The sequence below is a fragment of the Heliangelus exortis genome, chromosome 4, assembly GCF_036169615.1.
Source record: "Heliangelus exortis chromosome 4, bHelExo1.hap1, whole genome shotgun sequence".
Classification (NCBI taxonomy): domain Eukaryota; kingdom Metazoa; phylum Chordata; class Aves; order Apodiformes; family Trochilidae; genus Heliangelus; species Heliangelus exortis.
This window is the reverse complement of record NC_092425.1, coordinates 33,191,097-33,216,080: the sequence shown is the minus strand read 5'-3', so window position 1 is coordinate 33,216,080 and position 24,984 is coordinate 33,191,097. Positions and strand designations below refer to the sequence as shown.

The 24,984-nt window shown below is 33.7% G+C and overlaps 1 protein-coding gene across 2 annotated transcripts in view; it reads left to right on the top strand.

Annotated features, from left to right (window-relative positions):
- PCDH7 (protocadherin 7) overlaps positions 1 to 24,984 on the top strand; it is a 251,115-nt gene that overhangs the window by 117,418 nt on the left and 108,713 nt on the right. The window contains exon 2 of one of the 2 annotated variants that reach the window (XM_071743787.1): positions 10,355 to 10,547. In XM_071743787.1, coding sequence (XP_071599888.1) covers positions 10,355 to 10,547 — 193 coding nt within the window. Of the gene's footprint in view, positions 1 to 10,354; positions 10,572 to 24,984 lie in introns of both variants that reach the window. The other variant, XM_071743786.1, reaches the window with a different exon arrangement.

The window sequence follows — 24,984 nt, the reverse complement described above, 5'->3', positions numbered from 1 at the left end:
AGTACTGTTATAGCTTTTAATATTTTTCAGTATGAAATGTAAACCCCCTCCTGCCCAAAAAAAAAAGATGCATAAAAAACCCAAGAAAAGGAACAAAAGCCCTCATATCTTTGGCATGAGTATTAATTATACAAGGTGGCTGTATAGATAGTTAGTTTGGATAGTAGTTCTGGGCATGGACCTAATCTGATATTTTGTCTATAACTACTTTTTTGTCAGTTTCTTCTTCAATTATATCTTTTAAATATATTTCTTCCAGAAATCTATTTGTCACAATGAAAGTGTTTGTTATCCTAATTAAAATGAAATAATGGAACAAACTGTATTTTTAGCTTCAGTCGTGCCTCTGCAGTCCCTTTTCCAATACCTAATTTCTGAATAAAATTAGCCATTTTCTCTTTCAAGGTCTTGCATTTTGAGCCTGTGGCAAGTTTATTATTATAACTTGCACACCTACAGTGTTCCCCAAGAACAGCATCTGTTTCACTTAAATTAAGTGATCTTAAAGTTCTGTTGTTCATTTAAATGCCTAGTATTTAGTGAAGAATATTTCCACTCGATTAAATATCTTCCTAGGTGGGATTTGTTTGCGTACTGCTGTCCTTCCACTTCCTGTAGAGAAGTGTAGTTGACTATCTAAGATTTTATGCATGAGTTTTATTGTCCCATTTATACAAAATATGTCAACTCTTTAAAAATCACTCTGTTAAATTTAAGACATTTGAGTTTAGAGGATAATGTGGATGACTTAGATGAATGAACACTAAACAAACATTGAGGACTAAATGATGCATAGGAATAATTTAAAATTTTGAGCCTAATACTAAGTTTTGAAAACCCTTCACTTGCATATTTTGTAAAATATGTCATCATCGATATGGTTCTGGTGACTAGAATAAAAATTCTTATTCTTAATTGCTCACAGAATGTAATAATATCTGTAATTATATACCTGTTCTATTAGAATTGAAATGCCTGCTTTATATATTTGTATACATTTAGAATTTTCTATTCTTCCAAGACTTATTGCTGATTTTTTCTAAAAGTTGATGCTGTGACTCTCCCTGCTCATACTCGGGTAGGGTCTTTTGAGCACCTACTAAAAAGAAAGTATTCTCAATACTATTAATAACTAGCATTTTTAACAATGATAGCAGATAAAGTCAATCAAAGGGTGAGACTTAAGACCCAAAGAGTTCCACTGTGATGCAATATATGTATTAATAATTCAAAACTTTATTGATGGTAATTTTTTCCCTGTTTATCTAATGGGTTCTCTACAGAACATGGTAGTCTGTTAACAACATATTAAAAACGTTTCATCTAATCTTAGCCACAATAATATTTTTCATTACTTATAAGACATTACTTCTCAGGCATCACTGCTTTGTTAATATTAGAGCTTGATGTTTTGAAAGGTTCATTTATGCTTAAGCTATCTGGACCTGTGATTTCAATGGCATTCTGGCAAAGATCCCTCTTTTTGTGCAGGGAAACAAAACACGAAGAAAGCAACTTTTATAAATGGCTTTGTCTCAATACTAGTAAACAGAATAGCATAAGAGGAATTAATCCCTATGGTGAAAGAGTGGGTGCTGAGTCTGATTTTATTATATGCATTTTGTGGAGATTTACTATGTTCCTGCTCTAGTGTGATCCTGTGAACCTACTTCCTATTACTTCAAGCTACATAGGGATGCTTTTATCACAGAATCATAGAATGGTTTGGATTGGAAAGGACCTTGAAGGTCATCTAGTTCCACACACCCTGTGATGGGCAGGGACACCTCCCACTAGACCAGATTGCTCAAAGACCCATCCAGCCTGGCCCTGAACACTTCCAGGGATTGGGCATCCACAGGTTCTCTCAGCAACCTGTTCCAGTGGCTCACCACCTTCACACTTAATAATTTCTTCCTAATATCTAATAAGAAAAGAGAATGATCTGATCACAGTGAAGTTTGAAATAATGTTAGATATTGTAAAGGTGTAAGTAGTGAGTAATGTCAGATACTGGAATGACAGCTAAATGAATATTGTTACAGTGACTTAGTAATAGATTTTGGACAAACGAAAAGGTTTGCAGAGGATTTAAATGAAAATTCTTAGAAAGAGTTGGGGTAGAGTACTGGAATCTAATGAAATGTGTTCAGGAAAAAAGTACTAGATTCACTGAAGTTGTGATTAATCTATGCAAAAGACTTTTTGAAGATTTTTTAAAAGAAAACAGAATTATGAAAATCTTATTTCATAATTGTTCTTGGGAAGTCAAAGTACTAATTCATTCATTTTTTTCTTGATATAGAAATGTAAGAGAGCACTTCAGGGTTGTAGATGCTTGGTTCTTATTCTTACAGTTCTCAAACAATGCTATACTGAATTGATAACAAAAGTGTATTTTTATGAGTGAGCAGAACAGTATAATAGAATTTTGATCACTTCTGCTACAAATTCTAATTTATTCCTTGTTTCTTTATGCTCATTTTTCAATAGCTACCAAGAAGGCCTCTTGTGAGAGGCTAAGAACATTGGCTTCATTTAAAATCCTTGTAGATTGTGCTTAATTTTTGTAAAAGAACTCTGTGTTTTATTTTGATATGAGGTTTCTATCTCAAAGAGTACTGTGTCTTTGAGAAAGGGATGCTCTTTGCATTATTGGTGCTTTTCTGGTGATATTAATGGAAACAATAGGCATGCTTTCTATTTGTTTACTTATAACACAGACAAGACTTATTAGGAATATGCCTAATGAACATAAATAGGTGAACGAAAAGGATTTGGGGCTGCTCAGAAGCTGTTGTGACTCAGGGAGGTAAATTTCGATAACAGGCAAGACTGGATATTTGAATATCCATACTGAATTTAAAAGGAAAAATGTATGTCAGAATGTGATAGTAGAGATGCCCATAAAGTAAAATGCATTATGAGATATCCCTAAGTGTCACATCTTAACATGTTGCCTTGGGCTTAAGCAAATAGATATTATTATTAAATTCTACCAAAAGAAATTACAATAGTGACGAAGAATCTTTCCCTTGTGTGTAGTATTCTTGCTTGATAGCTGAACACGCCTTCATCAGAGGTGGTACCTGCTGCAGAGCTGTAATATCAGAATATTTTTTATTTTTTCAACCCTGTTTAAAATTTCAGTTTTTACTACTTTTTGATAAATTAAATTTAAAAGAAAATATTGATTATTCCTATCAGCGTGTTTCTTGTCTTTTCCCCTTCTGTTGCAATACTTGTCTCAGGTGTTTCAGTCCTGTCATTGAAAAATAATGCCTATTTAATATAATTTCCTGTCAATTTTATATTAACAACGATAGAAATGTAGAACATTAGAAATACGTGATTTGAATGGGTGAAATAATTGTGAGTTGAAACTATTCATGCAGAATAGCAATTGTTCATTAATATTTTGTCTTTCAACAAGCTTCCAGAAATTAAGAATGAATAGAAAGAAAAGGATAATGATGTGTTTCATCAAAATTAGAGTTCTAAAGAAACACTTCGAATTCATGTGATGAGTTGATGTATCTTTTCTGCCTATTTTTCAAATCTGCCCTATACATATATCAAGGTTGCTATCTTCATCTTGACATTGATTGACTTTATGAAGCTAACAGAAATTATAATACTATTTAGGTTTGACTCATCACCAGTACTTTTTATACTTTGCCAAAAAATGAAATACAAAGATTCTGTTCAAACATAAGAAAAATTTATGAGTAAAGTGAAGAGTGGAACAGGTTGCTCAGAGAGGCTGTGGAGTCTCTGTTTTTGAGGATATTAAAAACCTGACTGATTGTATCCCTGGGCAAAATGCCTGGGTGACACCACTTAAAGCAGGAGGGTTGGACTGGGTGATCTCCAGAGTTGTCTGAAGTTCTTATTTTTAGTTCTTCATCTTCCAGGGTTTTGGCTAATGTTCAAGCTACTGCTGTATGAGTTAGTAGAAATATTTAAAAATAATATCTTTCTTTATGTTGGTATTCAGTTTTGGCTAATATTTTTTTATGCTTCTCAACATGTTAATTAGCTTCTTGGATTGTATTTTACAGTTGTTTAAAATGTTTTTAAAATCTGGAGTCTTTTGAGATGTCGGCGTTGTGATAGCAGAAAGGCCTGATGGAATCTTACTATTTTTATCTAAGGACTAAGTAATTGAGAGAAAATTAGCTGCTCTCTCTTTACTGCATCCACTTTGTATCCAAAATTATTTGTGAGGTAACACCCTGAGAAAGCATTGGTGGTTGCACACCAGGGTATCAATTAAATGTAAAAAGGACACACTTCCACCCCACTATTATAGTCTAAATGCAATAGGATTTGAACCAACATTATTTACAAATTTGAAATTTGCTATACAGAACCATGGAAGACTATAATTCATAAACAATGGAAATATTAGGAAATACAATGCAAAGCTAGAATTTTTAGGAAATTAAAGGAAAATCTGTCTCACAATGGTGAAAAGGTGTGATGGTTAAGCTTCATGAAGTGATATGGATATATTGTTGTGTACCAAGTCTATCCACAGTTTGTCCCTAATGACAAGCTGTGACACATATAATATGTTTTGCTTTCTAGCTTGGAGGGCATTTATTTAATGCAGTCTAAGATGAATATGGTACCATAGAATTAGTTAATAGGGCTCACATAGTACAGACTGCAAGAAGTCTTTGTCTTTGGCATTGCAGTACTTTTTAATCTGCTGGTGAGGGGAAAACATCTATGAAATGCAGCTGGAACAAGACATGCAGTGATTTATGTTTGAAATATAGCACATAGATGCATCTTTTCTTTGTGATTTGTTAATCTCCATGATCAGATATAATTAGGAATAATTCCGTGTGCTATTATCAGAAAATATATCAGTTTTCAGGGGGAGAAAATCATCAGACTATTGCATTCTTACTAAATACAAATCTAGTAAGGACTTTCCCTACTAAGAGACTAGTAAAGGCATAAGGTTGCAGTTTTGCTGGGAAGGACAAATTGAAAAGCTAATGGGCTTGTCTGGATAAAAGCAGTTCCACCATGCTGATTCACAGTGCTGTCAGACGGAGCTGTATTAATGTTATGCACTGAAAATCAATAAAGCTGACCATAACCCTCTCCTCTCTCCTCATGAGTATGTACCTTATTTTATCAGCACTTGGAAAATTCTCGCATCCATTTTTCTGCAAACATTATTGGTATAATTTTATCAATGGAAGCACAAGTATAGTAGACGTAGTCTGTTTCTCCATGCTATAGTGCTGCTTATATCCTTATTTCTGAAATTGCAATAAATATATGAGATAACCAGCATTTTACCAATAATTTTTAAAAAATATTAATTTGGTATTCATTCTTCTTCCCTCCGGTTTGTTTCATTAATATGCATTTTTCTTTGAAATCTCAAATGTTTTATAGATTAGAATCTAAATGAAGATTAGAGTGCATTAAGAAAGTTTTTGTTTATTGAGGGTTTCTTTGCATTCATAGCAACTGATGAATGAATTAGTACTTATTATATATCAACATTCTAGTGCTCATAACATTCTTGGTAGGGAATAAATCTAATTTAACTTAAATATTCTTGTTAGTAGCAACTAAAGGACTACTATGAATTACATAAAGAGTAACATGCATATACATATACAGATTTATTTCTAGAGGCATTTTTTAGAAAAGCCATTTTTTTGTGTTTCCATCAACTTTATCTCTAAGATGAAATCATTTCTTGGGTGTGAAAAATATGTTCCATAATTAGTTCAGCCTCAGTTTTCAAAGTATATAAAAATGCAGTGTCATTTATGGCTGATAGTTCTCTTGTAACCATTGCTATATTTATCCATACTATACTGTCTAAAGTGTATGGTGTTTTATATATCACAAAGGATTACATGTTGGAAACGAGATAGTGAAGCACAGCATGGAAAGCCAATTCTTTTTGTTCTTAAAATCCCTTACACTAATCAAATATAATGTTCCTGTGCAGGTACCAAACATATATTAAGGTCTATTTCTTTTTATCAGAAAAGCACAAGCCATCATGTTATTCCATGAGGCATGACACATTAAAAATCTGCAATACATTTGCCTGAGATAATCTGGTTCTCAGAAATAATGCAATATAGAGGTCAGAATTCTGATGTTTGTGCTGCCAATGGAAGTATAATAAATACTGCAGAATAACTATTAACATGAACATCATTCTTCCAGGGAGGATTTTGTCATATGCATTTTGTTATCTCATATGCATTGGTATACCATGTAATGGGCTGAATATGCTCTACTGAACTGAATGCTTTGTGTGTTAGTTTTTTGTCAGGTCATTCTTACTCAGTACAGCAATCAAGAAAAAAAATTATGAACACCCAGGTCTGTTTAAAAAGTCATATTGATAAATCAGTAAAGGCTTGAATCTCTTTTACTTTAGATGATAAATAGGGATTTTCTTAAGGATTATCTTGAAAGCAGCCCAACTTTGCATCTATATGTCATCTAGGCAAGACATACGTGTTTAAAAGAATATGAGAAGAGAAATTGTTAAAACTTTTATACTTCTTTTGAAAATTTATTTTAAATAGCATTACTACCATTCTTGTGTTTAGTGCAGATGTGTTAGCCAGATGCTTCAGACCTAGTTGGGGCTGATTTCCAAAAAAAAATCAATGTGAAACAGAACAGAAAGTTTCCAATATTTGATAATTTCTGTAATAACTGTAGACAATGCAAACTGTTTATGGTGCAGCATGTCTTTGCCATAAAGTGACCTCAGGCAGGTGATTATATCTGGAAAAGCAGATGGAGTGGATTCATCACAATAATTGAATGAAATCTTAAAAATCTTTATGCAGAACCCTGGGAGAGGGTGGTGATATTTGCCTCTTCAAATTAAATCTCTAGTGAGAATTTTCAGATATTATGCTGAAGTGATCTTTAGACTACAATGTAAGTAGGACCAGCATGCAGGTGTGCTTTACATCCCACACATTAATTCTGCAGAGTCTCTGGGTGTCTCTAAGTGTCATACTCTCCAGTTATCTATGGTCAGAGCTGAAGGTGTCTTTTTCCAAGTAGAAACCTGAATAAAGAGTATGATCTTGCAGAGGCTTCTGGGGTTTATTCACTCAGTTACCCGCTATTCCTCATCCACATGGGCACCAGTGGCACTGTGAGGATGTTGATTGTGTCAAGGATGGTTATATGGCTCTGAAGAGAGATGGTGAAGGCCCCATGGGTCCTGAAAGTCAAAGGCTTGGGAAGTAGCAGTGAGGTCCTGTAGGATTTTGCTTTTAGACTCCCTTTTGGACAATTGAGGATATCTATGAAGAGACAAGATCCTTCTTGACAAAGATGGCAACAGCATCCTTGTCACCAGGCTGGGCATCCTGGTAAGGAGAACTTTAAACGAGGAATGGCCATGGAGGGAAATTACCACCCTCAGACAAGTAAGAAAGTGGTGGGCAGAGGTGGACAGCAAAGAGGGGGCTCCAGAATAATAGAATGAAAGAGAGTCAGCTTCAAGGACCCATAGGAAACATTACTGCCTATGAAACAATCAAGAGGAACTGTAACTTTGTGTGGCCTCAGAAATATGCCATTACTGAGCTGTGGTGGGACAGCACATGCATCTGGAGTAGGAGATCTTCAGGAAAGACAGGAGGGCAAGCTAGAAAGTTCTTTCAATGATGCTCGTTATAGAAGGCAAAACCTGATCTTAGGACTGATCTGGGCATTCCACCGATAATCTGAGTGGAGAGAAATTACTTTTTCACATCCTTAAACAGTTCTCTGAGCTATTTAACAAAAAATAGTAGTACAATTTAGACTGTACTAGAAATTTTGGCATACTTAATAAATAGTCATCTGTCCACTTGACATGGTAATAATATAATGAAATAAATATTGCTTCAGTGTCAAGGCAGTGGAAAGATCTCGGGAATTAAGTCAGTGGAACAAGAATAATGAACTTTACTGTATTAGTGAGACCTTAATTTCTAGTTGCAAGTATTCCTAAGTGATCTCAGAATAGTCATATTGGAAAGAAATGAAAGAGCTTTTTTACAGGATATGAAATACTGTCTTCTTTTTACATCTTTTTGTATATTTAGGAGTCCATACATGAAAAATATAGGAAATCACATGAAGGGAAATCACTACTTTCATAAGTTTAAAAAAAAGACAAATGAAAAATTTGTTGCTCACATCTAAAACCGTGACTTAGATAAAGACATTTTACTTTTCTTTACATTTATTTAGTTATTTCTCTGAAGGAGTTAACATAAGAACAAAAAACTATTTTTGAATTATGAAAGTACGAATAAAATGATGAAAATGATGCAGAGTTTTTGCAGGACAGACTACTGCAAAAGGGCTTTATCCTTCCTGCATGATTAAGAACCAGAAGGAAAGTTTATAGAATTCCTGTGCAGTTCATTGGGATTCCTTTGAATGATCTTAGGGAGCATCTATAGGGAAAAGATATTCTAGTTAAGTATTGTAGATGAATGGTCTTAATATAGCAGTTAACATTCTCCTCTTTTTTTTTTTTTTTTTTTTTTTTTTTTTTTTGGTTTTGGTTTTTTTTTTGTTGTTGTTTTTTTTGTTTGTTTGTTTTTGTTTGTTTGTTTGTTTGTTTGTTTTGGTTTGTTTTTTTTTTTTTTGTTTTTTCCTACTCTTTCCATGTTAGTGAAAGGAGCGGCAACTTTAAACTGTTTTAATAAGCTCTTTTAATGAGCACATTATTTGTGCTCTCCATTCTCTTGGTTTGCTTCTGTTTTCTCCTTGCAGTAGATATATAACACGAAGCTCTAAATTAAACTGGTATAAAGGCACTTTGCAACTGAAGGATAGAAGAAAACTTTCAAAAACCAAGAACACCATGAGAGTACGATCTGTTCCTGTAGAAGTCTCTCGTATTTCTAGTAACACATTTATAAACATTTGATTCACTTGTGCCAGAAAGACTTAGTGTTATATTTATTATCCAACTGGTTTACCATCAGCACTGCATATTTTTATACCTTCAAAACTTTGTATCCTCAAAAAAAGGAAAAAAAAGTGTCAAAACCAAACAAACCAGCAACTGTCAGAATTTTAAATGATGCCCCATCCATCCCTCTACTTACACACCTAATATGAACTTGTGTTCCTCAGGGCTTGTATAAATGGTTGTTGTTGCTGTTTCCCTTTGGTCTACGTGCATATTTCCACCTTATAGTGACCAGAAATGCCAATGGGGGTGATTTATGCCTGTATCTCATTCTCACAGAGGGCTTGAAACACGTTAGAATCCAAAAGTGGGCACCCTCTCAGACCGCACATTCTAAACACAGGAAAGTCTGCATAGTGCCTTATAAAATGGATCTGTTGGTGTTTGGTTTAGAAGAACATCAGATATTTCTCTGTGGTTCTCTAGCCTTGGAAACATTAAGTTATTTCAAATACATCATTAAATTATTTGAAATATATCATTACTGCTTGAGTGTAATTCAAATCATAAGAGAATCCCCTAGCTTCCAAATTAAAATCCCGCCTGCCCTCAGTGTCCTCTGAAATGTGAAGGAATGGCTCTCCCACTTCCTGGGATGCTCACTGGTGCCAGGGTTCAGCATGTAGGCTTCTGGAGCAACAGTAATATCTGTCATTTTGAATGAATACAGATCTCTAACAATCTATGTTTGTACAGTCCCAGTGGAAACATGTGGTGTCAGCTGTGCTCACAGTACTTTAAAGGCTTTATTAAGTCAGCTGGCAACACACCCTGTCTCCAGGCACTGAATTTTATGGCAAAGGAGCTAAGAGACTGAACCCTTTTTCTTTTTTTTCCCCTTTTTTTTTTTTTTTTTTTTTTTATAACCTTTCACATGTCAGCTAGTTTTCAAAACCACAGGAAGTGATTTTATAAAAGGCTTATGGGTGTGCTGCTTTGTTGTTAATACCCACAATATAGTTTAGAGGTGAGCATTTATACACACCCACAGTCTTACACATACACATGCACACTGCCAAGTACCTTTATGCTATCTGATGTAAACTCCATTCAAATAATTATTATTGAGTAAAATAGAAACTGTACAGAATTCATCAATAATTATAAGCCAGCTTTCTTAGTTGGTGCAGCCAATTGAAAGGAGGCTATGCAAAACTGCACGAAGGTTCTGAACCATATATTCCCAGCAAAAATCCGCAGATACAATGTCCAGTGGCCTTTTAAGGACTGTAATACTGTTTGCTTTAATGTAGACAAAATTGTTTAATTGGTAAATGTTAAAATATTAGTTTGTTTAATTCATGTTTTGAGAATCCGTTGTTCAAAGACTGAACTTTCCAGTGACATTCAGAATCTTTTCTCTTGCAGCCGTTTCGTAGAGTGACGTTTTCTGTTGTGAGTCAGCCTCAGGACCCACATCAAGGGTCATTGCAGAGTTGCTATGACAGCGGTCTGGAGGAGTCAGAAACACCAAGCAGTAAGAGTTCATCAGGGCCAAGACTGGGTGCCCTTCCACTCCCAGAGGACAACTACGAAAGGACTACGCCGGATGGCAGTGTTGGTGAGGCAGAGCATATGGAAAATGGTAGGGGCAAACATGACATTCACACACATAATCTCACTAGCAAGTGATACTAAGTAGACTTTTGAAAGGTCAGTCCAAAAAATTAAATAAATATATTAAATAGCTAAAATTGTAATTATTTTATTTTAAAGCTCGCTAAAATGCAGATATACAAAATAATGGAACATAACTACTAATAATAACAGCACTTTATTTACTATTTAAATACTATACTGCAGAAGCATTTAAAACATTGAAAAAAATACCAGTAGAGGGCTGGGGAGATGGTAATGGAAATAAATTTCATACTTTTCATTTTAGATAAAAGACCATAAGGAACCTGTGTTCTCTTTTCCTTCCTTTTTTTTGGTTCAACAACTACTTAGGAAATTTCCCAGAATTTAATATGTTCAGTATCAACAAAAGAAAATAGGATTTTAAAACCCCACTTCAGATAATTCCCTTTTCCCCAAAAAATTTTTAGACCATTTTCAAAATAGCCCTGAGTGTCAAGTTCAGTCTTCATTATTTAGAAAAGAAGAACATTACTTTCCTTTTCTTCACACTTTATTTTGTACAGTACTTTTAGAACATTTCATTTAAATTCAGTCTGTTTATATAGAAGGGGAAAGTGCTTAATCTGTATTTATTTTATATTAATTATACACCTATTTAAAAATAACGGTAATTTCAATCTTTGTTTTCCTCTCTAAAGCTATTTAGAATTTTTTAAAACTTTTCAAATTGAAAAGTATTTCAGAAAACCTGAATGCTTTACTGTTCACCACTTACTGGTCTTCTGAAATTTTATGAAGTCAGACAATGACTTCATTGTCATTTCATGTACTGATAAACAATGAATAAAATATTTAATGTCAAAGTGTACAGATTTTTTATAAACAGTGAAATAATGGGTAGTTTAACTCAATTGGAATTAGTGGGTACATCCAAGAAGGGCAGTGTATTTTCTGTTATAGACTGAATAAATTGGTTTGGTTAAGTGCATGTTTTAGCTTTTTAGAGATTATAAAGCTGGTTAATTATTCTTGGCATTTTGTCTTTCCTGAGATAAACATGTTGACCCAGTAAAAGTATATTATTCTCCATGGTAAAGTATTGCCAGATCTAGAATGTATGACTAAAGGATGGCTGCAGCAGTCTACATTTGCTTATAATATATATCCCAACAGCAAATTATTAAATAAACAAAAAGGAAGATGGTTTTATCCATCTAAAGAAGAAGATCTGTTAGGTTAAGTATGTTTGCCTATATATTCTCCTCATTTGTTTACATTAATATATTTCTTCACATTTCATTTTTCTGGCTGTGTGGTAGGAAAGAATGTAATACTGGTATTACCAGAAATATACCAGAAAAAATATGCAGACTTTGCACATAAATTGGGATGATTCGTGTGTGTTTTGTAGTGAGAGTTTGTCATTAAGATAATGAAACTAAACAATTTCTTAATTCCCCTGGGTGTATTGCAGTGTAGCAGCTTTCTAGACACTAAATTCTGATTTTAGAAAGTAAGCTAACATGGAGCATGCCTGAACCATACATTGTAAAGCCACATTTCAATATGTTTTTTAATATATCCAATATCCAATGAAAATCATCACACTTAATGCAGTCTAATTGAAAATGAAGAGTACTTGAGTGATGTAAAAAATTAGAGCAAGCCAGTTTATTTAAGTTTTTGTGTTGATTAAAAAGCTGGCATTGCATTCCAATAATTAAAGCATTTTAGAAAGCACTTGGATTTTTGAAAGGCGTTATTTTATGTTTAGTAGTATGAATTTGTTGGATTCAGTTTTAAAAATAGTATTGTATAGACAGAACTGATAAAAAGAAAGAGCAAGATAAATAAATTATTCCATGAAAAGTGAATGAAAACAAAATAAACATGACGAAAGTTGCATCACAGGGTTTGCATATCCTAGTCAGAAAATCCTTCTCCTTTATAAAAACTTGAATTGAGACCATTGAAAGATGGGTGACATTGTGATGAAATTTATACTTTGTTTACTTCTGGATTTTACTGTCACATTTTAAAAACAAGATTTCAATAGTGGCATGTCATATGCCCTGAGATGTTAACATTCATCTATATGTAATGACAGAACAGGATGGAATGTACTTTTTTCCCTTCGTATATGTAATATCTGATATTTGAATAAGAGCTTTATGTGATCTGATTCTTCAGTCCACTTGTATTTTAACTATTTTAAGTACAATTGTTTTTTTCAAATTCTGATAATGTATTCTTCAATATTAATGGATCATTCTGACATAAATAGAATTGGAATTTAAATCTGTCAAGTGTTCATTTGTCACATTTAATTGGACTCTAGGTAATCTTCAGTCTAGCTTGGTTAGATTTTAATCGGAATTCATACTTGATTTCCATGCAATTTTTCCATGGAAACATCACTGTGAAAGATATGTTAGTAATTAATTATTATTACTTCAACTATTTACCATTTAATTTCCATTGGTGTGAAACAATGCACTTATAACTAATTGCTGTATAACTATTAGAACTCACAACTTTCAGCATGGTATGCTAAACTCTCTGACACATTTAATACTTCTTTTTGGAAGCTAAGATGACTAAGGAAAGCAAGTAATTTTTATAGCTATGGCAAATGGAAGAAGGTTGAGCTCATGCTCAGAGGAAGTAGGAGATTTCTGTTTGCTAGTACTAGGCCTCTTATTTTTTCAGGCAATGATAAAATGCTGGGGGGAAAAAAGAGTAAAGGGGTTGGTTTTCTTAGGATATACTGTACATTACTTACCAGCCTACATGACTGTCAGATGTAGATTGAAGTTTTGTTCTGATGATTAGCTGTGGTGTGAGCTGCAGGGAAAAAAAAAAGAAAAAAAAGGGAAGAAAAAAGAAATGTTAGCAGATTGACTGTGAAAATTCAGTATGCAAAGATCTTGTTAATTAGTAAGATCTGCAGAACCAGAAGTAACTTTTGAGTTAATTTATCCCCTGGCCTTGAATCTTTCCTTACAAGAAAATTCTGCTCATATGTTCAGCCTTCTCCTCTAATTTCGTTTTTAGAATGGTACTGTCTTAACATGAATTCCACAATCATTTTCTTGCAAACACTTTTATTACATTTGTATTTGTATATCAAAGGTAAATGTATTTTCTGGTATTTAGTCATAGCCTTCTTTTTTTGAAAATGCCTAATACCACATATCTCAGAGAAGTTAAAAAAAAACAAACCAAAACAAAAAAATATGTGACAGGTATTTCCAGAATTACATTCTGATTTTACCAGATAATAGCTAGCATGTGCTTTAAAGTGTGATTTTCCAAATAATACTAATACTAGTGATTAACCTAATTCATCACAAGTCAGTAACCCCCATCAAGTTATTGGTCTGAAGGGTATCTGTCAACAGGAAATTCCTCTGAAGGCCATCAAAATTGCTTTATTTTTATTTGACCTTTTTCTCTTATTTAGCAGTTTTGGTGACTGTTCCTTTTCACCATTATGAGAAAGAGCATGGAAATTCTATTCTGCCTTTTAAATACTGTGGATTATTACATAATAATTTATCTTTCCTCTGAAGTATGCATATTCCTACATTTTTCAGTCTTTGATTATCAGATCCCATTTACTGTTTTCTTTCCATTAATTTCTCTTTCTTCTAATGTATTTAAGCATACCTGGGAATGCATTCTTACCATTTAAGAAGTTGTCAATACAGCCTTTTCAGATTAATTTTGCTGCTATTAATTGCATATGATCTCTAAGCAGAGCTCAGTTTGATGTTCCTTCACCTGGTTTTGTCAGGTCTCTCACGTTTCTTTCAGCTTTCTCAGAAATGTTGCAGTATTTTTATTTATTTGTTCGTTTGTTTCCGATAAGATCTGAAAAAGAACATTTCATAAGTTAAAAGAAGACATGGTTGTTAATATAGAAGACAGACATCCTAACAGGGGGCTGTGTTAGGCTAGAGTAGTCTTACGTATGGCAATGAATCTGGCTGGGAAGAACAGTGGTTTTTTTTTCTTCTTTGAATTTCCTTTTAATCTTTAACATGTTACTTTAGGTGTCCTTACCCATGTCTGAGTTTTTCCAACAGAAGACTATGGTTTGCTATCTTATATGAATAGTATGGCTTTTAGTTTCATAAATATGGCATTTGCTCATTAGGAGTTATTTGCATTTTGAGGTGTTACATATGAATAATCTACAACAGAAAGGAGGGAAGTATATTTTTTTGTGTTCCTAGTGCTGACATATGTTCTACAAATTTTTTACTTTATTTAACAGCATACTATAGAAGAATGAGCAATTATTTTAAGTGTGCATTGTATGTCACTGCACTAAGGCTTATTGCATCTTACCTACTATGCCTTGTTTACACTGTATTTCAAATGCATAATGCAAAGTAAAGTACCATATACAGGCCAACTGTGAGCAGAAATAACTCACTGAAGCTGCCAGAATAGTATGTTGCTTAAATTCTCTCTCCTTACCTTTTTATTTTCCATAACCATCCAGAGAAATACCAACAACTCTATGCTATCTATTCATCAAGTGTATCTGAATATCACCGTGAATTGTTTTCAGCTTGATTAGGATTTTGGCTGCTCAGAGAACGTATGCTTGGAACTGCTGGAATTAAAGATGGAAAGCTTATTTCTGTATTATAAATCCACCCCAACACATTGATAGCAAAGCTAACAAATTATTCAGCATTTTTCTGATTTTCTGAATAGCATTGTTTTGGTTTTTTTTTCTCTTGTGGTTCTCTGGCTGTTGCTCTAGTTTCCTTTGTGCTTCATAACAAAGAATAGCATTTGCCTTTTTCTTTTTTTTTTTTTTTAATCAAGGGTTTGAAAATGGGGAAAGACTTTGGATTCTGAAACAACCATTCCTGTGGTTATATCTGTTAGGACAAAGCAGTTAGGAAAGGGTTTATACGTGTACGTGGGTGTGCACACATGGTCACATCTTGGTGAGTCAGTTCTTACTGCAAATACTCATGAGATCTTGATGGTTGCAGTTGCATAACCTGCCTCATCTATGAATTTCAAATCAATTCACTGAGGTGGATATGGCAGAACATACTAAAGTGAGAAGTGGAGAACTAAAAGTGAAGCCATATGTCCAATGTCATGCTATGAATTGATCTTTCATCCGGGAATTGATCTTTCATCTGTTAATTGATCCAAACACTGCTCATGATGCAAAAGGTAATATTTTTGACACCAACTTCCATTTTGCAGTCAAGCTGATGAGTGTTTTGCTATTGACTTAGTGGAGTTAGGCTTTTGTCCAAATCCTCCATGCCAGCTGCTAGCTCAGGCTGCCTCCCACTGATGCAGACTGCAGAACTCCCTTTGATACTGTTGGAGCCCTGTATATAGACGGAGGATAAATTGCATTCCAAAATTTACAGACTCAAGGAAGAAGAGACATCTGGTTTATGAATGGAATATTTAGCAACCTTTGCATTTACGGCAACCTCTTTCCTATAAAAACACCCTAGTGCAGATAGGCAACAGGAATTTTTTTTTCCTCAGAAAAGCCGATTCAGCATGCTCTGTTTTCCCAGTTCTCTATTTGTATTTAATAACAGTTTCTTCAGTTTCCTGTACAACATTACATCTTTCTTTCCCTTGTAGTGTTCAAGTATAATGAAGATCCAAAAGATGTCTTTTGTAGGCCTCTGTCTTCCCACTTTTCAATGAAAAACATTTTTTTTATCTACTGCTGCTTCCCAACTACTGTTCCACTTACTTATTTATTTAATATACATGGCATAAAATCTCAGTATTTTATTGTTCAACACATTTATGAAACACCTAATCTCACTACTGTAATTTCAAAATGGTGCACTTGTACTGAAGGGACAAGAGCATGTCTAATAAGCCACCCAGATTAATCTAAAGAAACCATAACATTCACAAAGGTCTGTTTTTAAATTTCTGCAAAAATATTCAAATCAGAAGTGTATTAAACTGACATATGTCCATCTATGTCCTAAGCAAAATTTTAAATGTTAACTACTCTTGCTTGATTAAGACTTAGAGTAGAATTGGAGTGCAAGTGTAGAGAACATAGGGGTGTCACCCCAAGCTAGTGATATTTACTTTAGAGTCATAAGTTGTTGCATTGTCCACATCTAAGTCCATTTTCTATGTAATGTGTAATAAAGATTTATAAAATGTAAAGTTCACTGAGCCAAAACATAGTTTACCAGATAAAAAAAAAAGAAAAAAAAAAAAAAGAAAAAAAAAAAAAAAAAAAAAAAAGACTCAATCTTGATTTCTTTTGATTTCTTTTTACATCCAAAACTGAAATTTAACATTTTTTCTACCTGCAGCTTATCTAAGCAACTAAAAAAACTTTCTGAAGGCAGTATTTTTTTCTGCCTGGTGAACAGTAGATCTGCTTATCTAGTTGCTGCATAATGTAATTCTTCAAATCTTGTCATAACCTGGAAAGGCTTATGGTCCTGGCAGTATTCCTGTGTGCCAGCCTTGCACACAACTATTGATGAATCCCATTTATAGGAAATGCAACCAATTCATGGGGTCAGATGAAAGATCATCTGGTGGCCAAAATGGAGTGTTCAGGGAAGAATATAGCTGGGAAGATTAATTGATTTGTCTTTTAAGTATTTTCCTATACCTCAACAGATTGTGACTTGAATTCCTTGAGCCACACACAGTGAATTAAATGGCCTTTATGGATTTATTTATCCAAGTTTGACTGTGTTCTGCTAGAGTGCATGCAACTATTAATACATCTTTTTTCTAACAAGGGTTTTTAAGTGATTCTATATCCCATTAGTCTTGTATCGGCCAAAGGAAAATAAACTACCTAGCCTGGTAGGGACCAGTAGATATGAATTTTCTAATGAGAATGTTTTCCTTTGTACCCATAATGAACTTTGGTGTTGTCTCTGAAGTACCTTTTTCAGTTATTATTCCATTTCCTGGGAACAGCAACTCATTTACACAGGAAAATGAAGGTAAACAAGGTCTGAATAACAAAGACAGAAAGGAAGTGCATGTATTTCTTACATATTTTAGCAAACTTTAATGTCAGGTTAATATGCCAAAATATACAAAATGTCATTTTAAAGGAATTAGAAACTCCAGTATGTGACATCTAAAGTTCTGAAAGTTCTGTTTTATAGGAGTTTAGTTCTGTTTCTGTTTTTCTCTCTTTTTCAGAGAGAAATGACTAGAGGATTTCTGTTCAATTCAATTTCAATTTCAATTCAGACACTTAAGTATTTATTTATACTACTATAATATCAACTATGTGTGCTTTTTTTACCTCAGCAGCAATATAGCAATCAATATGAATGTCAAATGCTTGAATAGCTACAACAGTAATCATAGCATATGCTAGAACAAAATGAATATTGGGATTTTTAAGAAATTTTATCAATTTATTTGTACAATAATTTAAAATAAAATTCCAGAGAGGGTTGACTTGTTTTCTGAAAGGAAAAACAATGATAATGAATTGCCCACCACCACCAAAAAAAGGATTTTAGGAACCAGTATAATTTTTATGCACAGATAGACACAAAAAGAGAGTCAAAATTTATTATGTGTTAAAATGTGTTTTATTAGTCTGCCTTTTATAAGGATGAGGGGTTTTTTTAATTTTTTCTTTAGACTCAAGTACTAAATTCTAATAATACTATTTTTTTATGTATATCACAGTTAACTAGGAACATGGTATTATAAATAAATTTCCATCAGTGATTGATTCTTTCAACCCAACAAATGTGCTCGTATCAGCTTTCCAAACTTGCTTGTCTTAACCTGTTTTTGGGTATGTCTAAGGAACAAATCAACAATACAGACCCTGGCAGGGACACTTGTTCTTTTAGTAAGTAATTTTCATTACTTCATTAACAAAGGAAGTAAAATCAAAGTGTGTCATATCTAAAATTGCATGTAAAGAAGCCATAGGACAAGCTTGTGCCAAAGTGGGTTTTTTCCTATGTTTTTAATGTCAGATTTGTTTTCTTGATCCAAGGATTTTTCTGCCTTTTTCCAAGATTGTAATAGTGCTATAAAGACCTGAAGTGTCCACAGAGGAAATCTTGGGAAAAGGTTTTTTTAAATTAAAACTCAGGAAACCAAAAGGTGTGTGGTACTTGTGTGCTACTATCTCTAGGCTGTTTCACCTGCAGCTTAGAGTGTTTTCTTATGTAATGCTATTGTGCTCACAATTAATTGAAACTGCCTTTGAAGAGCAAAATCTGTGTCCCTTTTTGGGGCAGTGCAATTGCTTTTGTGTTACCATTAGGTGTTAAAGTAACATTTCTTGGGAGAATTAGACATTGCAAGCTTTTATTATTATGAAAAAGGCAAACATCTGATTTAATTTTGCCTTCCACTTGTATGGTATCTTTTATCTTTCTATGTTTAATTCTATTAGCAGTGACCATCATTCCCTGCTACTGAATTACCTAATTTGTGCTAGCATTCTTTTTGTATTCTGCCATGCATTGCAATAATAATACAGAGATTACTGTGATAAGACTGTAGGTTTGACAGCTCTGGAAATGTGTTTGTTTCTGCTGTCTCATGCACAGCCACAGTTCAAGCACATGAAAGAGTAATAAAATAGTTAAATTCAGATGTTTCTGGGTTTCTATTGGTTTTTAGGGACAGGGGAATAAGCAGATGTAACAGGAGCAACCAGGAGTGAAATTACTACATATGCTGATTTTTAATATGCAAGCAATCTAAGTATTTCAGTTGTCTTTGAGGATGTATGATTCAAAGCCTCACAGAATGATTAACATAAGAATGATTGACTGAAGAAATTTAAAAAGTTATATATTAAAATATTATCTCGATATAAATTGCTTTTATTAATGCTTCTACAATGACAAAATGCTAACTGTTGCCTTCTGGAAAATAATGGTTGTTTATAGTTCTAGAAATCAGGAGTTGTTGCATACCAGTAGCTGAAATTAAATTCATTTTTTCTTTGCCAAAAAAGGATGGAAAACAGAATGGAACAAACAAATCACTTAGTCTCAAGATTTTCAATAAATTTTGCTCCCCTGCAGAAAGGAACTTTTTCCCCCTAAATTTTATCATATTGTATCACTAGTTTCTCTCACGAACATCTGTTAAAACCATATTATGCGATGAATTTCCCAGTGGCTTTACTATCTCTTTGATAAATACTCTCATTCTTGTCCAATTATTTAAATACACATATATATATGCATGTAAATCTATACAGTGTAGTTTCCAAATAGGCATTGACAGAGAAATCAAACATGACAGTAAACATTCAAAGTGTCTTTTTTAAAATGTTTTTGCTGTATTTGCTGACTTACTCTTGAAGAACAGAGAATCTGGCCTTAAATCTTCAATGTCTTGAACACTGAGAAACCTTTCTGGGACTTGTCTGCATCATCTCTTTCACTACTAACCCCAAAGGGATTATTCATTTACTACAATTAAACCATAAACTCTATTAGATGGTGTAGATCTCACCTTTCCACATCTCATACAGGACTAAAATTCCCTAAGACAATGCTACAGTCCCTAAGACTGTATTTTAAGCATAATTTCTGAGATTCAGCTGTAAGGAGATAGATAAAACTTCATGCACTGTACTCTAGCAACTATGTAAAGAAGGGAATTACAACCATTAGAAACAACTAAATGTAGCTCCATCCTCAAGGCCTCCTGTTTTGCAACTGCTCTTCACTTAACTAATACTTCATACTGAGTCGGAGTAAACACACTGCAAGCAGAATTTATTCAGCCAGGCAAGGCGTTATTTAAGATTTGCAGATGACTAAATAATAAATAATGCTATGAGTAGGGATGTAGAATTATAGGAAATATCTAAACCTCTTATATTTTATGCTTATTTGATTAAAGACACTGTGGACCAAATACTAACTGTGTGATAGAAAAATCCTACAAGTCTTGAACTGCTCGCACATACAGTAGAATATTCATGTCAGAAGTTACAGAAAGCCCTCGTAAGGAGAACAGACAATGGATTGACTTCAACCCAACATAAACGTATAAAATTTCTGATAGTTTAAATGTACCGTCATATAGTTTCATATTTGTATTCTTTGCTTCATTCCTGAAACATGAAGTCTAGATTTTTTGTACGTGTGCTTCTCATAACTTCCTGGGATAGGACTGTAGCAAAAATAAAATTCTGCAAGCTTGCACTTCTGTATGCAACATAAGACACTCCTCTGGGAAGCACAGAAGAAAAATAAGTAGTTGGTTGAGATAATTAGTGAGGATACTTATATTCATAAAAATTCTTGCTATAAAATAATATGTCTATTGAGAAAGGCTGCTTACATTATTTGTTTTTAATTTCTTCAGTCTTGGCTATCTATACAATCAGTTCTGAAAAAGTATGACTTTTTCTCTTTTAGCATTACATAAAATGCTGATGAACTTAGTGAGAGTTGTAGTGCTTTATGTCATGGAAAAATTGGAAAAATATGAAATGTCTGTCCTATTCAAGCCTCTGAACACTAGGGATAAAACCTGAAAAGAATGACAAATGTTAAGATATTTTTTAAATTCCTTTTAAGGAAGCACAGAGAGAACTATTTATTTTATTTTCCCCCAGCTTTTTAGCAGGTAACAGTGTTATGAAAGTTTTGGTGTATTTTCTAACCTCTAAGATCTGAGATCTGAACTTGGACAGCCTTCAAAATCTCTGCAGTTGCTGCTATATCTAAGTAGAAAGAACTGTATTTATTGCCTTAGCAAAACTGTCTTGCAAAGCCTCTTCCTCTGGTGAAATGAGTGAATGAAAACAAATGCTTCTAAGGCTTCAATAGGCTTTAAAAGACAAAAAGTTGGAAAATTACTTACTAATAAATAAATAATATCTTTATTCAAATGGCAAACAAACCATTACTCAGTGATTAATCAGCAACTCATGTAGTGAATTACTCATCTTTGCAGAGGATCCAGTTGCATCATGCCACTTCAGCAAGAAATTTACTGTTTCTATCTTTGAGTCTGATTTAAAAGTCCATTTCAATAGTTCATTAATAGCATGAATGGGAATAGATACAAGCTGCTCGACCATCCAGTTTCTTGTCAGCTCTGCCGCTGTCAATGTGAGGCAATTAAAAAAAAAATGTTAATTATAAAGCAGATAAAAAATCAATTTCTCAAAATTAATAGGAAGTTCTCCATAAAGAACAGTGAGCTTCTCAAAGGGAAAGCTGCTGAAAAGTGCAACTTTCAGGTGTGTTACTTCAAAGATTTAGTTTGATTAAGCTCCACCTTTACCTTGAGTGTTCTCATCATCCAAAGAATGTTGACATTCATTGTGTTTTTTAAGCACATTACTGTCAGCAAAGGAAATAATATTAAATCTGAAGAAAAAGGAGATATGGTGGCTTGGTATGGCCCAGTACATTAGTTTTTTTTAATACTTAGCCACAGAGATGAGAAAATTTTATTAACTATGCTAAGCTCTACATGCCTGTCCTATTGATTTTAGAAGTGAATTGTCAATGCTTAATTCAGTCAGAATTTCTATGACCCTTTACAAGCCTTGCTCTTTTTGGTGTTGTTGTTTTCTCCCCCTGCCCCCCCAAATAGCTAACAATAAAAACAGGACAATGTTAAATCATTCTTGTAGCTGCTTTAAACATATTTTTTTCAGTTTTCTGATAAAAGTGGCAGTCTATACTCTGATAGCTCTGGAGTTCAATGCAAGAAGCAGTACCACTAATCAAGATATTTATTAGGGAAAATACTTATTAATGCTTCAGAAAAGTGGATTCATGCTTGAGTCTGGGTTTTTAATATGTTTAAAGACCCTATGTCTTCTGCATAACTTTGCATAACACATTAGCCAACATAGATGTAGCTTTTTAATTTTTGCAGTTGTCATAACAAATAAAGAAACTTGCTGTATAGATAATTATATGACAACATTATAACTACTAATTTGAAAATGACTTCAACAAAAATAACTTTCCAGCATTAGTTATAATAAATTAGATTATTTAGCTGGAGAGAATGAAAAGGACATTTGATATTTATACTAGAATTATACTTAAACTTTTTTCTGCATTTTAAAGTGTCATAGATCTAACACTTTAAATTTTTTATGTTACATTCAATTAAGGGTTAAAGCCGGCTAGTTAAGAATAATGATAATCTAAAGAAGAAGAAAAAAATGCATTAAATTCTTCAATATGCAGTTTTTAAAATAGAATGGATTGTGATTATTTCAAGCCCATAGTGACTTCGGTGTACATTGCAGTGTTCTTCTATTCTGTCTATTCTTTCGAATTAGAATAGCCTGTTTTCCTTAAGTGGTAGTTAGGGTTCTGATTCCAGAAGAACATCTTTATTTACTTATTTACAGAAGTGCTTATAGGACCACAGCCCTGAAGAAAGAATTAAACTTGTTTTCTTGTAGGTGAAAGTTCACTTACTCTTCTACATTTCTATTTCTATAAAATATTTTCTTACAAGATTTTCCTGTATTTACGGCAGTATTTTTAAATCCAGCAATAGAGGTATTTAAAAAAAAAACCAAAAAACTCGAAAGATAACTTTTATAAAGACAACTTTTCTTTTGTAACTGCCCTAACCAAATCTGCCATGAGAAAGAAGATCTCATGAGGCCTCATGAGATCTTACACATGAGAAAGTATAAGATCTGTTAGATCTTTAGCTTGCTGCATCATTCTCTAATGTCTCTTCTTAGCAGAAAACGAGGCTGTGGAGCTACCTCATTGCTTTCTACAGCTTCTGAGGAGGGGAGGTGGAGAGGGAGCTACTGCTCCTTGTTATCCAGTGATAGGACTCATGGGAATGGTTCAAAGCTACCTCAAGGGATGCTGTGACTTCATATTAGGAAACATTTCTTTACCAATTGGGTAGTCAGAGACTGGGATAGGCTTCTTAGATAGGTGGTTGATACCCTAAGCTTCTCAGAGTTTAAGAGACATTGGACAGTGCACTTAACAGCAGGAAAGGAAAACAGATCTATTTATTTTTCTAGTTTTGTTTTTTTTTTCTATAGCTGTGAAGCTCAGATTTTTGTAAATTTCTGATCAAACAATAACTCTAACAAGGCTAGTTTTGTTTTCAGTATATTTCACAAATCAAGTCATGTTGGAATAAAAACATTCTTTTGTTGAGCCCCAACTTAAAGCCACTATACTCAAAGGAAACCATATTTCTACAACACTGTTGTGAGATGACAGGAACTGAGTCTGAATATGAAAAATGTTCATTTTTTACTTCCTTATGAAATATGCCAAGTATCTAGGTATAAAAAGGTTTGCTGTTCAAGCCTTTGACCAGCTTGGATTGTTCATCTCCAAGCCAGTGCTCCAGTGATTTTTCTTTTCTTGTATTTGTGAGATGTGAGACCATGAGACCAAGTTTTTTGTTTTGTTTTTGGTTTTTTTTGTTTGCTTGGGGTTTTTTTTGTTTTGTTTTGTTTGCTTGTTTGTGTTTTTTTGGTTTAATATATTATATATATTATATATAATATATATATTATATATATATTAATATTAAAATACAGTCTTGGAAAACTGAGCAGGAAGTTGTAAAGGAAGACTTGCAAATGCAGTCTTTTAGCTGACAAAAAAACAGATGACTCCATGTGTAAAGTGCAAATATATGTATTGTATAAACATATATCTTTAAATTGGCAGTTGTGTAACTGGAAGAAAAAAGCTTTATATCAAGTAGATTAAAAAAATAGAAATAAAGGGGTCTATCTGAACTGTGGGACAACAAATAGCTGAGGCTACTACATACCTAAGTGAATTATCCTGCTGTCCTCCACAAGTGGTTTAATCATGGCTGTAGTGCTTTGGTTGCCAGTTTCTAAAATCAAGCAATCTAACATAGACTGTTAGCAGAACTAAGCAGGTGCATTAACTCAGAAAATCACAGGCATTTACTGGAATACATAAATAACAGCTGGCTTCTGCCAGCAAACAAGTTTGAGATGTGTTGCTTTCCAGCTAGAGCCTTCACCTGACTTCAGAAACAACAATACCAGGTTGGGATAAGCCAAAATCTGTGCTGTAAGGAAGCCAGGTTCAACCATACACCCTACGTAGAGCCAGCATTCCTCTCCATTGTTAGCTTATAGTTACATACTTTTACACACTCCTTGATGTTGCTTACAGTAAAGCAGGTCTCCTCATCTCTGTACAAAAGTTATGTATCACTCTTTTTGGCTCTGAAAAGCAGCAAACCAAAATGGATCCAAGTGTTGCTAGTTAAGACTTTCCACCCAAATCCTTTCCATTGGTTTCAGTACTTGGTCATGCAGTTCATTCCCTCAGACTACTGGGGAAGCTCCAAGGAATAGTATTCTTACTATTCCTTTATATTCAGTGTTGAGTATAATGAGCCACAGCTGTCCCAGTGAATCATCAGTT